The following is a 14,051-nucleotide window of genomic DNA, read 5'->3' as shown; positions in this document are numbered from 1 at the left end:
TGGTTAAGGCATTAGTCTAGAAACGTGGATATCACAAGTTCTAGTTTTGCCTAGGCACAAAGTTAGCTGGGTGACCTTGGGCCAGCTACTTTCTCTTAGTCCTTTTCTGAAAGAAAATATATATTATCTGTTCACAACAATGTGAGGTTACAGCTGCCAGTTCTTAGCTGGTATTGATTTGTTCCCAAGAACAGAGGATGTATATCAGCATAGTATATAGTATATCTAAGCTGTGTGGGTTTGTGCAACTGACATATGGAAATTTTGTCAATGCACAGATTTTCTAATTGTCAATCAAAGTTTTTTTGGTATGGCATCCAGTGCCCCAAGTGACAACCAATCCAGTATGGGTTTCGCTAAAATACATCTTGCTATATTGTTTATGGGCAACAAGATAGCGAATAAGCATCTGTGGTGCAGGAGGAGTAAATGGGACAAGTGGCAAATATTTCATGTCAGACAAATGCTGCAGCTTATAGATTTAATTACATTCCTGCACTATAAGGCCTTATTTGAGTCATTCTCATGATTATTTCATCATGAATGCCATCATTTTCATATCATAGGTTTTTATGAATGCCATGCCTTTTAGTATATGGTTCAATACCTGCTGATTTTTTATTTGCTAGGTTTTGGGATCTGTGATCTCTTGTTTCTCAATCAATAAATGGGAAATTGTATCAGGAAGTTATGTCATCTTAGCAATTTTTTTTGTAACAATCTGAGGAACAGCAATTTTTGCAGCAATAGCTATTGGCAGGTCAAATCAGTTATTTTGGAAACTTATTATTTTATAAGTTAAAAGATTATAGCTCCTCAAAATTGACTTATCTTTTTAGGCAAGATCTTTGAAATATTAAATATTAATTCTTTTTTCAGTGTTCTGGTGTTTAAATTTTCAAAGCAGATTAATCTTTTTGAAACATGAAATGCACAAATTTTAACCTTGTAATGCCAATTTTGAGCCTTTAGCTATGCCATTGTAAAACTGCTTTTAGGACTCTTTTTCCAACAGACAGTTCACACATGTAATGCATTTTCTGGAATGCTGAAACTTTTTATTATTGTTTAATCCTATAAACTAAATAGGACAAGAAATTGTACATCATCCAAGGCCAGCAGTGGATGTTGAACTAAGAGTGTTGAAATACAATAGCACTTTTTGCTGTTTTTTAAAAAATTGCAGTTTGTTTCCAGAGGCTTTACACTGTTATTGTAGATCTCAGTGCACAAGCAAGCAAGCCTCATAAAGCACAGAATTTAAATGACAGATTGCACTTAGGGCTTTCATTGCAATATAAAGTTAGAATATTCCTGGGATTTTTGCTGAATTTTTATAGTCAATATCTTAGGAGTGAAAATCTTTGTTTGAAAAAAGCTTCTCAGTTCTGCTCGAAAAATTGTAATTTAACTTTTTAAAAATATTTGAAAGGAATTGATGGGTATTTTGATGTATGGACAGATGAGGCCACCTTCTGATCTGCATCTAATTTGTAAACCTAGTTCTTCCTTGTTTATTCTTGTTTAGTTTCCAATTTGAAAGATTCAAGAGACACACAATAAAGTTACCATTAACTCACCATGAATGTTTTCATGTGTTCAGCAGCTAAAACTGTTGAAGTAGAGTGAATGTTTTAACACATGACATAGCATGTATTTATTCTCATTGCTAAACATAGTTTTTCAATCTCTTTAATGATTACAAATTATCTAGAGCAAGAGGCAGGAAGGATAAGCAAGCGATTATAGCTCTTCCTACTATTCTTGAACATGCTGATGATCCAGACATTTTCTCATAATCACACAAGTCTGGATCAACATAATGCCTGTGAGAAATGATTGGGGTAGTCGTCTTTATTTTCTTTCTCATAGTTTTCCCCTCCTAACTGTTTACAGGCACTTAAAGCTGTAGACAACGACCCCACCGTTCCTCCATATGATACCCTTCTGATCTATAACTATGAGGGAAGTAGTTCCACTGCCGGATCTTTGAGCACCCTCAACTCTTCAAGTAGTGGTGGTGACCAAGACTTTGGTTATTTATATGACTGGGGTCCACCTTTCAAGAACCTGGCCGTTATGTACGTGGGAGGTGAGGACTGAATGTCCTGGTACCCAGCGTTGCATTTGGACAAGTTCGAACCTTTGCACAAGCATAGAGAAGCTTTGTAATCTACTAGCAGTTACACCTGAATTTTACATTTTCGTACCGTTTCCAGAGTGGAATTAATGTTATGGATAAGATTTTAAATGGTGCTGATTAAAGAAAAAGTGAAGAAAAGCCACCTTGGGGTGGGGAGAAAGTGCAGTGACCAATATGCATCAAAATGCTTTTGTTACATTGCATTGCGTTTACTAAAACAAAATTGGAAAGAAGCCCTTGAGAAAATTTTGTTATCGTGGGAGAAGGAAGGCCATAAAAAAGTAGAATACTTATAGTTTTAGATGCTAGGATTTTTCACTAAAATTCTAAATCTTATGCAGCTGGTTGAAAATAAAGGGCGTTTTTATATCACCAGTTTGTACAAGGAACTGATTTTGTTTTCTTATGATAGGATGTGTGACACATTTTGGTCTTAATCCATATACACATTTTTAAAGCGTTTCCCTGTACTTTTTTCCCACTTCACTGTAAAAATGGTATGTGTAACTGTTTTATTAGCATAGTCTTTCGGAAGTGCTGAAACTTCCAGACATATGCATACATATTTTGGATTATGGATGCATGTTTTTGCTTATTTATATCTTTTGTTATGGGTAAAGTGTTACGGACAGGTTGCAAACAAGTGATGCTGATTTTTCTTTTCTGTTTTATTTGTTTAGGGTGGGCAAAAAACACAAATGCATTAGATAATTTTGTACCAACAGCCCTGACCCCCAATGTTCTGAATAAAAGAGTAATTTTGGATCTTGTGAATGGATTGGGTTTTTTTCTACTTGAATGGTGTACACATTGAAATTGTAACAGTAATGGCAAGAACCACTAATAGAAACTACTATTTGAAATAGTTAATACTTCATTTGTATTTCTGTCTCTAAAATCTAACAAATTCTAAGTTGCTGTGTGAATGGCAATCTGTATAGCTTGCTTTTTTTAACCATTTACCACAACCATTTCACTACATACCTCTTAATTGCTGAAATGATACCTAAATCAAAGTCTGTCATCAGCAGCAACCTTTAGCAGCTGGAGGCATCCATTTAATAGTGATTTCAACTGAGCAGGAGAAGTTAATAGTGCCAGATCAAGACACTGCAGAGCAGATAAGTCTGCACCATAAAAACAGATTGAATTCATGAGAAAAAGACGCAGGAGAACCATGGACAGCTCCAAGCGCGGATTTGATATTGTCTCTCACGTTGCTTTAGTTAAAAAGCTCGTGGTTGGATCTTGGGATTGAGCTGCCACCTGTCCCAGCCCCTGCCTCTCGGCACTCCCCCGATGCTCTTAACTGAGTGTCCCGGGGGTCCAAAGCATTTACTTTGAAAAAATTAGAGTGTTCAAAGCAGGCCAGTTGCTGGAATACTCCAGCTAGGGATAATGGAATAGGACTCCAGTTCTATTTTGTTGGTTTTTGGAACGGGGGGGGGGGGGGGTGGCGGCCAGGGGCATTCGTATTGTGCCACTAGAGGTGAAATTCTTGGACCAGAACAAGATGACTGAGATTGTATTACTACTTCAGTGGATTAATATTATTAGTGCATCAAAATGAGTATGTGAAATCCTTCCCATGCTCACTTGACCAGCCCAAATATATGCAACACTGTAATAGGAGTTAAACTATGCAAAATCAGGACAAAAATTCAACAGGTTGGATTCACATAGTGTGAAAAGGAAGGAAGTAGGCAGGATGGGTAACTCCCTGGCTCTTCTTGATCAGCTTCTGGCAGCAAATGTGTTTGCATTATGGAAGCTTGTGAAAGAGAGGGGGCAATTGCCAGCTTAATCCTTTGCCTGGAACCACAGAACTGGACTTGCATGTTAGTTTCATTGCTCTATTCATCTGGAAAAAGTCCCGTGGGAGCTAATGGCAAATTGCAAAGTGTCTTTTAATCTTTCCAGGCAGTAATAACAAAAATGGTCTACTTTATATTAGTATTCTTTATTTTGCAAAGGAGAGAAGAGAAGCATTCAACTTTGCCCCATCGCTGGACCCAGGAACTATGCAGCAAACTTTAAATGTGGCATGCAACAACTTCTGCAGATACCTGCCCAGTGTTGCAAAACAAAGCTGAAACTGCTCCAGGGAAATTCAGTTAGAACAGGGGTGTCAAACTCAATTTCATTGAGGGCTGCATCAGCATTGCGGTTGCCCTCAGGGGGCTGGGTGGGCGTGGCCTGGGTGGGCATGGCCTACTGGGTGGGCGTGGCTAGAGTGTGTATGGCCTACTGGGTGGGCATGGCCAGCTCTACATCGTTGGCATCAAGGGTGCCTATGGGGGCCTGGGCAGGAGTGGGACAGATCTGAGGGTCTCTGGCAGGAGGAGGGTCTCTGGGCCAGGGCCAAGGCAGTGGGGGCCGTTTCCTCACTGTTTCCAGGATGGCTTCGCGGGCCACATGAAACCACTTCGTGGGCTGGATCTGGCCCCCGGGCATTGTGTTTGACATGTCTGAGTTAGAATACACTGGCTGGTCCTAAGAACTTACTATATGCTGCCCATTAAAGAGAGGAAAATCTTCTGTCTTTGGAATGGCCAAAGGGCTCTTCACCTACCCTGATTTGTGTACCTATTTTTTCCAGTGTTCACTCTTCAGGGCAAACCTAACATTCTTAAAAGGATTTGGTGGAAATTCAAGTTCTTTCCAAAGCTCAGTTCAGAATTGGATCTGAACTTATTTTATTATAAATCCCTGCTTTTCTCCTAAGCTTGTATGTGGTTCTCATATGGTTTGCTGCATCAAGTTGACTGAATTTAATATGACAGTAAACATTTTTAATATTTGAGGAGAAAAAGACATAGTTTCCAAGACTTCAGAGATGTTATATTTACAATACTTCACAGAGACCTGCTCTAGGACAGAGTATCCCCAAATCGGGTTTAAAAGAAGCACTATTGCTCCTAAACATGATGCTGTCCACCCCAATCATTCAAACCTAAACAAAATGACTCTTATTAGGGAGGAGGAAAAGCAGATGTTTTAACACTGGACTGTTAGGAAAAACTTTATAATGGTAAGTATAGTATGACTATTGAATCAGTTACAGAGACAACTGAAATTATTTTAAGATGACAGTAGCTAATTCTATCAGAATAACATCAATGCAAAAGTTTCCAGTCATTCGTGTTTTGTCCTAAACCTGACACATTTTTTTCTGTTTTCCATAAATTCTTAAAATGGGAAATCTACACCATCCCTTGGATTCCAAAAAAGTAGTCCTGCAATTGTAGGCATTTGTGCCAATAAATCTGCTGAACATTGTGTGAATGACTGTAGCAAGACTGCAATATTACCACCTACTCTTAAGGATGAAATAGAACTATGCGTTCTATGAAATAGAATTTTATGGGTTCGTAAAATTGATAAGACAATGAACATTTTTTCCCTTTTCAGAAGGTCATTCATTTTAACATACAGTGGTATAAACCCATTAAAGACTAACAGAAAAGGAAATTGTACAGGCTGCTATATGATGAGAATTAAATTTAAATTAAGAAGAGATGTTGCCTGTCAAGACTGATTCTCACTTTCACCTACATTTTTCCTTCACTCGCAGCTTGACAGTAACAGGGAGGGGGGTGGGTGGAATGCAAAGGTGGGAGAATGGCTTTCAAGCATCCATTGGCTTCCTTGAGACATTGCTGTCAACTCAAAGATGCACCGAGCAGATCTCCTGGCGTGTCTGGCTGTTTCCCATAACAAAATGAACAGAAGAGATTGGTGGACATTTTGGACTGTGGATGGCCTGGAAGAAAAAGGGGGAACTACGCTTGCTTTTGCATGGAAAAGCCAGAGCTCGTTTCCCTTCTGTGCCAATGTGTTTTATTTGGTAAAGTTTTATAATCTTGGTAAAATAATATCCCAAGAGTTCCTTTTTCTGGATTCGTCAACTAGACAGTTGACACTAACTTTAAAAAAACCAGAATTGTACAATTTCCTTAATACTTGTGCAATTTAGGTGAACTGTTTTCATTCATTCACATAGTTTAGTCTAAATATAAAAATGCTCACCCAGAATTATGTACTTGAGCTCATCAAAATTATTTTCCATTTTCTCTTAGTTCTGTAATATTACTAGGACTAATAATTGCAATATATAAAAAATGTAACACGAACAGGAGACTCTATAAAAGTAGTGTTTCCAAGTTGGTAAATCCCCCATTCTGGTGGGCTAAATTGCCTGCATTCGTTCTTAGTGCAAACATAGCTGACTGTATTGAATACATATTCACACAAGTTACTCATTTTTTGCTTTTAATTGCATAACAGTAATAACACTGTAACCTCAGCAACAAAGTACAGGTGAAATTTGTACGGTTGCCATGAAAATCCTCTTATCAACATTTTATAAAAATGGAAGGGGAATAATTTTTTTCCCTAAACTGTGTGCGTGTTTTTCTATATGCAAAACAGCAAAGAGAATAACATCAAACAGTTCTACTAAGATTACATATATTTACTATATAAAATATATACTTAATCCACCATGCTTTAAAACCATAAAAAAATTTTACACACAAGATTATGGAATTCAAATTCCAACAATTCTTATAGTACATATGAAAGTCCATATGATCAAGCACTGTGAGCAACTAGCTGAAAAAAAAAGTTCCTTCAATAATGGCTGAAAGTCGTCTTCTTTGCCTAGAACATAAATGCTCAGAATGTTTCCAAGCTGGATCTTTATAGTAAACTCAACAAAAAATGCTGTATCTCCCTTGATTATTATAGCTAGAGGTAGAAGTTATAATTAACATTCCAAATACATGAAACCCTACAATGTCTCCATAGTTATCTGTAAATAGACTCACTGAATTGGTAATTTACTAGCCGAGCCATAGTTGCAAGATTGGTGATAGCAGCAATAACCAGCTCATCTAATGGGTTTGGATTTAATGTCCTATTATAACTGAAGGCTTGTGGGAGGTTCAACATATCAGCCACACAATAGACATTATGATCCCTTTAGCTGTTTTCAGGACACAACTTGTGAAGAGTCTCTGTGGTAGCTTACACAGCTTCTCCCCCCCCTCCAAACAATTGTAATTATTCCAAACCATAGTAGTTACAGTACCATACCATGACACCACATATTCCCATAGCCTCATCCCCAAAGTAATCTGCTAACAAGCAAAACAGCAGAAATTTAAAGATCCAAATTTAAAATGATTTTTCTCTTCCCAATGATCTCCCTGATGCTTTTCTTAAAAAATAAATTCTTTCTTTTCATTGTGATTCCTGTTCTGGTTTCTAATTTGCTGTTCCACAGCTACATCATTTCTCTATTCTTGGTCTTTTCCATTCTCGCCAAGTACTTCTTAAGGATAAAAGATGCATTTAAAGAGTCCTTAAGAACTTGCATATTTTTATCTGTTTTAAATAACTCAAAAGTTCCCATAGTTTCAATCAGTCTAAAAAAAAATAAAACCTAAGGTGAAAAAGGTCAGCAGATTAAAATACTACCTCCCTCTAAAAGTTTGAACCAGTTGCAAGTGCTCAAACCAGAACATAGATGGGAATGTGCACCCAAAGGCAAACAACTCATAGGCACAGCAAAATATATTTATTTGTACAAGTGTTGAAAAGGCCAGTGATTCAGTTTGCAACTTCAAGACTTGCAGAAAAGTTCACTATTATCACCATTTTTCTTCTCTTGTACCTTAGAGCTGAGGTGATTATCCCCCTGCCCTACTGCAGACTTTCAACATCCCTAAAAAGATCACCAACTTGTATATTAGGAAGGAACAAAGCCAACAAACAAACAAAAGCAGGAATGATAAAAGACCACAACAGCAATGCTAGCGATTACTCTTCATCACTTCTTTGGCTGCTAGAATCAATGGTGTCAAACTTGACAAAGGTTTTGCAAGTTTCAAGAAAGGATGCTGTAACAGTTCTTTGGCTGACCCTCTTTTCTCTACATCCATTTCCAGACAGCTGTGTAAAAAGTCACGGAATACTGGAGACTGTTTCTCTGGGCTTTGCAGGGCCGGGGTGCCATTAGCTGCTATTAAACATAATACCCTCCAAGGGTTTCCATTGATATAGGGAGGTTCGCCATCAACCATTTCAATGGCCACAATACCTAGAGACCAGATATCCACTTTAGGGCCATAAGCTTTCTGTGTCAAAACTTCAGGAGCCATCCAACACGGTGTTCCAACCATTGTGTTACGTTTGCTTTGCTCTGGAGTAATCAGAGCACAAAAACCAAAGTCAGACAGCTTAACGGAACCCTCCATTCCCAAAAGCACATTGTCACTTTTAATGTCTCTGTGAATCACATGGTTGGCATGTAGGAATTCCAGGGCTTGCAAACACTCTCTGCAGACAGCAGCAATCTGCGCCTCATCCATACAAATCTCTGTAACTACATCGGCAAGGGATCCACCGGCCAGATACTCCATTACAACTAACAGTTCATCTCCAACCAGGTAACTGTCCAGAAAGTTGACTATGTTTGGGTTCTTCAGCTCTTTCATTACCAAGATCTCATTAATAACCAGCTCCTTTCTGGATTGTTTCCGTAGATTTATTTGTTTTATAGCAACCTCCTGTCCTGTTTCAACATCTTTTGCAATGAAAACCGTAGCAGAAGCCCCCTGTCCTATTTTCCCATATCTGGTATATTTTTTCTTGGGATCTCCGACACTCACAATAGTTTGCAATTTTTCTGCTACCTCTTTCTCCGACATCGTTTTCTTTCTCTCATTATTAGCCGATTTAGCACAGCCACTTGAATCGCCAAATAGTGTTGGGATGGGATCTATTAGCGATTGCGTATAAACCCATTTTGTGGGTGGAGCCATTTCCTTTTTTATTGCAGGATCTGGCCTTTTTGCATTAGGTCCTAACGTTCCTGGGAAAAATCCATCCGTAGCTCTAGCAGAAAAAGTCGTTTTTTTCTCTTTTGCCGTGTTGTTGGAGTCACGGAATTTCAAACCACCTAACGCAGCCCTGGGATGATTTTCCTGTTCTAACTTGATGAGGTTTAAGGCCCACAACAGCCTAGACACCTGCTTTGACTTTGCCCCGAATTCCCCAGCGACAGGAGTAGAAAGTTGGAAATCTGACGGAAGAGACAGTTCGGGCCTCTCTTTCCCCTTTTTCCTACCCTGTTTTCCAGTGCCAGAGAAAATAGAGATGGTTTTGCGTCTGGACTCTCTCTCTTCGGGCGCAGAAGGCGGAGGATCCAAGGCAGGAGGACCTTCGCCTCCTGATCTGGGCAGAGCGCTGCTCGTGCCAACTTGGGGAACCGGCGGCTCGTCTTGCAGCCTTCCCTTGGCAGACATGGTTAATGGCCAGACTGCACCCACCAGCCGTTCCGACGTGCCAGGTAGGCCACAGCTCCAGCCTCCGCGCTCCAAGGCTCAGCGGGCGGGGCCAGACTCCCGGCTCCCGGACCGGGCGTATTAGCGCCTAGGCGGCCCCCCCGGGCGGCAAGGCAGGCGAGGCGGATAGCGGCGCGCGGTCGCATCGGCGAAAAGGGAGAGATTTTTTTTTTTTGCCGTTTACTAGTCTTCCAAAAAAAAATGTTTTCGCTTTTGCAGCCGAGGTGGTTGCACCGATTATCTGACCTGCCCTCCCTGAGCACGAGATTGGCGTTTCAAAGTTTCTAGACCAGTATCTTCCCCCTTAACAAGCTTTGCAAGATGCGTTTCCCCAAGCAGCTTCCTGCACGCGGCTTTTAATTTAAGGAGTATCTGGTTGGGATTAGGTTCCCTCGTAAGACTCGGCATCAGTTTTTTAAACAGTGGAAACTTGCACTTAAATTTATTGCATTGTTACTTGGAGCCTCGAGTCATAGCTCGTGAGGTAGATTTTAGATTAGAGACCAGCGTTTGCACAAGCATGGTTTATAATAAACTAATGAGCTTTATTTGCATTTATGGCATTTAGTAAACAAAAAGTACCAAAACAAACCAGTATCATCATTACCATTAGCAGGGCATGCCACATTTGATCTGACTAAAGGCAGTAAACCTATTCCGTACGTTTTCCACGTTACTAAAAACACCCAGTAAAAACCTGGTTTTACTAAAATTATGATCACGGCAGGAGTTAAGATTGGTTAGGTCCACCAGTGACAATCATAGCATGGGAGAGATTGGAAATTGGAATGTGAGAAGGGTAAAGACTAAAGAACATGAATTAAGAAAGGAATTGGTACAAAAGTAAATGATCTGTATGAAAGAAGTTCATTGCAGTGATTTGATCATAGACAGAGAATGAATGAAATAACAAAAAAATCACAAAGAAAGTGTTGATGGAGAGAAAGAGGCAGACCACAAAAATTGTGTTTGGGTGGAAATAATGTGATAATGAAGAAAAAAGGCAATTACAAAGCAGGATGTGGACACGGTGGAAGATGCTTTGCAAGAGTAGGACAGCTGTAGTGAACGATGTTGATATCGATTAATATTAGCTATGTTTTTCTTTTTCTAATCTCATGCTTTTAATTTCTTTGTTCACCCTTTTACCAATAGCATATGGACTATGTATTTATGGAGGAGGAGGAAGAAAAGAAAAGAAGAGATTTTTTCACAATAATTGAGGAAGAAAAGGGGGGGTGAATTATCTTTGAGAAAGCTATTCAAACCTGCCCTCAGAAATGATATGGAAATGAAGCAATGAATAACTGTCCACGCTCATGTACCACATATTTAAAAAACCCTGGCAAGAAACTGTTTAAATTTGGAAATAAATTATACTCCCCTTTCAAAAATTTCCATCCTCTGTGTTTGTCAGAGCAAAGTGGAAAATGTCTACTTGGTTAAGAGTTACAGAGCATCTGAGGATGGCAAAGAGGCATCTACACGTCTTCTTTCTTAGCCTAAACAAGAGGGGCTCCTTTCAATCCCCACTCCCCAGCTGTCCATTCTGGTGTTCCTGGAGCCCTTCGCACTGGACAGTCCGGGAGCTGGGCTGAGATCACACAAAACCTTCCCAAAGGCACCAGCTATTGTGGACACTGGCAGCAGGTCGGAGGAGCTGGCTGGCGTGACTCTTTGCGGGTGGGATGTGCCAGAGCAGAATGGCTGCCCTCCGTGAGAATTCTGCTCAGGGCAAGTGCCAAGGCAGTGGGAAGGAAGGTGTGGCTCCCCAACCTGGTGCCCATAGGTATCCTGGGACTACAGCTCCCAGACTTCCCTGCCACAGAGGCAGAAGGCACCAAGGCCAGGCTGACTACTTGGGGGAGGGCAGGTGGGAGCGAGGCTCTGTGGGGACACCCCCTGTCCCTTGCAGTCTCTGGGACGAGGAAGGGGCTGGGTTGGCTGTAGTGTAGGCTCTCCATTCCTCTCCTGGGCTGTTGAGGCTGCTGGGTTTTTTTCCTCCTTTTCAGATGCTCTGCTGTTGGTTTGCTGAAGTCCAAACCTCTTTCACCATCAGTTCTTGAGCTGAAGGACACTCATTTTTCCTTTCTCTTCCCTTCAGTGACAGCAATGTTCCTTCAAAACACACCAACGTTCAAAATTGCCTTCTCTGTTAGAAAAAGCACCTGTATAGGTGTTTATAGGTGGAGGTGGTTGATGGACTAAAAGTAACCCCACTTCTCCTTGTGCATCCTGCTCCCTCCCCTCTTTTAATTATAATTTTGTATTCTTATTAGTGATATTTACATAGTTATGGCTTTGGCTTAGGAGCCAATCCTTTTGCTCGTCTTCCAGGTAGGAGAAGACTTCACTTTTTCCCCAACCAGAGATAATTCTTCATCTTAAGGCATCTGCATTACCCATTTGTGGAGGTGAAAATTCAGGATAAAACTATGGTTTAAAGTTGGTAGACTTTTGCATGAAAGAAAAGTCATTCAGACAGTGTACGATTATGGCTTGACCAATTGTGTTCATAATTGGGTCTGCTATAAACTTATCTCACCTTTAACCAAATGGAGCAACCACCCTATTTTCCTCAGAGATTAAACATGTATCAATTACTGACTTCCATCTTCCCAAGCAGTTTCCATCCGATTCTGCCTGTGCAAAAGGGTCTTCCCATCAGATACAGCCCCCTTTATTCTTGGTGGAGGAGACCAAGTATTTAAAGTATTTAATTAAATTATATTAAATTAATTTTAAAATTTTAATTTTATTGTTATTAGGAATTGTGGGCCTGTACTAACTTAATTCCATGTTATTCTTTTTTGTACTGTTTTAATTGCCCTGTGAATCGCCCTGAGTCCTTCGGGGAATAGGGCGGTATATAAATTCAACTAATAAATAAATAAATTCTTGGTGGAAAAGAGATTTTATCTTAATTGACCTCTTCTGCGGTGTTCTTCGTTCCTTTTTCTATTAACCAAAGACAAATTCTTCTTCTTCTTCCATCATCATCATCATCATCATCATCATCATCATCATCATCATCATCATCATCATCATCATTATTATTATTATTATTATTATTATTATTATTATTATTATTATTATTATTATCCAAAGAAGAAAGGGAGCCTGGGGATGGAGTCAAGAGAGGTCCCAGCCTTTAGATACCCTCGCCAGAGTTCGGGCTAGCCCAGCCAAGAGCAACTCAAGAGGCATCCGGCCTCCGTCCGCTCCGTCGCAAGAGCACAGCAGGACGAGGAACAGCCGCCCGAGCCCGGTTCATTTTACGCAGCGGTCTTCAAACTCGGCCCTTTTATGACTCATGGACTTCAACTCCCAGAATTCCTCAGCCAGACATGCTAGCTGAGGAATTCTGGGAGTTGAGTCATAAAAGGGCCGAGTTTGAAGACCCCTGATTTTACGGGAAGCTTCAACTATGCCGCCGCCGCCTGCCACGGAGCGCCCCCAGCCAGCCAGCCTTCCAAAGCCCGGTGGGCAGCTTTTCATCCGCACCCGCCCGGGCTGCCCGCCCTCGCAGGAGTCCTCTCTTCCCCTCCGAAGGATTTCGCCTTCGCTTCCCGCCGCTCGGAACTCTGCCCGCGTAGACTGGCAACGCGGCGGCCGTTCCGCTTCCCGCGCAGGCGGAGATCTGAGCGAGCGAGGAGAGGAGAGATGCGCCTAAAGTTAAGAGTCCCTCCCCGGAGCAGAAACGCTGGAGCAGCCGGTGGGACGGGCAGAGTCCCCCCCCCCAATCCCCGGCCACGCTCGCGCGGGGCAGGAGGCACGGGCTAGCCCAGGGGTAGGCAACCTCGGCTCTTTTATGACTCGTGGACTTCAACTCCCAGAATTCCTGAGCCAGCCTGGCTCAGCTTGGAAACCTATCTTTCCCCTCAGCATGGCTGGCTCAGGAATTCTGGGAGTTGAAGTCCACGAGTCATAAAAGTGCCGAGGTTGCCTACCCCTGGGCTAGCCGGACGGCTCCCCTCTGCCCTCTCCCGGGGCAAGGGCGACCTTGCCAAGGGAAGGGAACCTTTTCCCAGGGTCTCTGGTGCAGCGGAAGGGGCACACCGAGGCCTGGGGCTCTGATGTGCGGGTCCACGGTGGGCCGGCAGACGTAATAATAATAATAAACCTTTATTGTCAAAGTACAACATGTGTACATTGAGATTATCTGAGCCTCCCCCCCCCCCGTGCTCTCTCCCCCCAACACACAGTGACAACAAACCCTCCATCCCACCACACTATGTGAACCAACTACACCAACTACAACTAAACGGAGCAAAATGCTAGATAAGGCTGCGTGGGCAGAAGGTCCGGCCTTCTCTGGGCCAGTCTGGCCAAATTCGGCCTTATTCCTCACTCACCCAGCCACCCACCCCGCCCTTTCAGATTGCAAAACCTCTAGCAAAACGCAGGCCCCGTTCTTTCGTCGGGGGGGGGGGCGATTGGGGAGGGTAGGAACCGCATTGGCCCTCAATTTTGCAATTCTGAGGAAACTCCACCTCAGTTGCCCTGTAGCATGTTTTCTGAGTCCATCTTGAAGTATACTAATAAGCAGGCATATACAT

At 41.7% G+C, this 14,051-nt stretch overlaps 2 protein-coding genes across 2 annotated transcripts in view; one reads left to right on the top strand and one right to left on the bottom strand.

The window, feature by feature from the left end:
* The window catches only part of LOC308672172 (cadherin-2-like), a gene marked incomplete at both ends in the record, with an annotated part of 29,521 nt that extends 21,685 nt beyond the window's left edge, over window positions 1-7,836 (top strand). The window contains 2 exon segments of the mRNA XM_081334863.1: window positions 1,897-2,092; window positions 7,826-7,836. Coding sequence (XP_081190989.1) covers window positions 1,897-2,092; window positions 7,826-7,836 — 207 coding nt within the window.
* A 123-nt stretch (window positions 7,837-7,959) lies between these two features.
* On the bottom strand, window positions 7,960-8,856 carry LOC308672171 (serine/threonine-protein kinase PAK 2-like; the record flags this gene model as incomplete). The annotated part of the gene is made up of 1 exon (XM_081334862.1): window positions 7,960-8,856. The coding sequence occupies one exon, from the start codon at window positions 8,854-8,856 to the stop codon at window positions 7,960-7,962; it is 897 nt and encodes a 298-aa protein (XP_081190988.1).
* Window positions 8,857-14,051: the final 5,195 nt, after the last annotated feature.

This window comes from Vipera berus, assembly GCF_964194415.1.
Source record: "Vipera berus genome assembly, chromosome: 9".
NCBI lineage: Eukaryota > Metazoa > Chordata > Lepidosauria > Squamata > Viperidae > Vipera > Vipera berus.
Note: the sequence above shows the minus strand (reverse complement) of the source record. Positions and strands in the feature narration are given on the sequence as shown.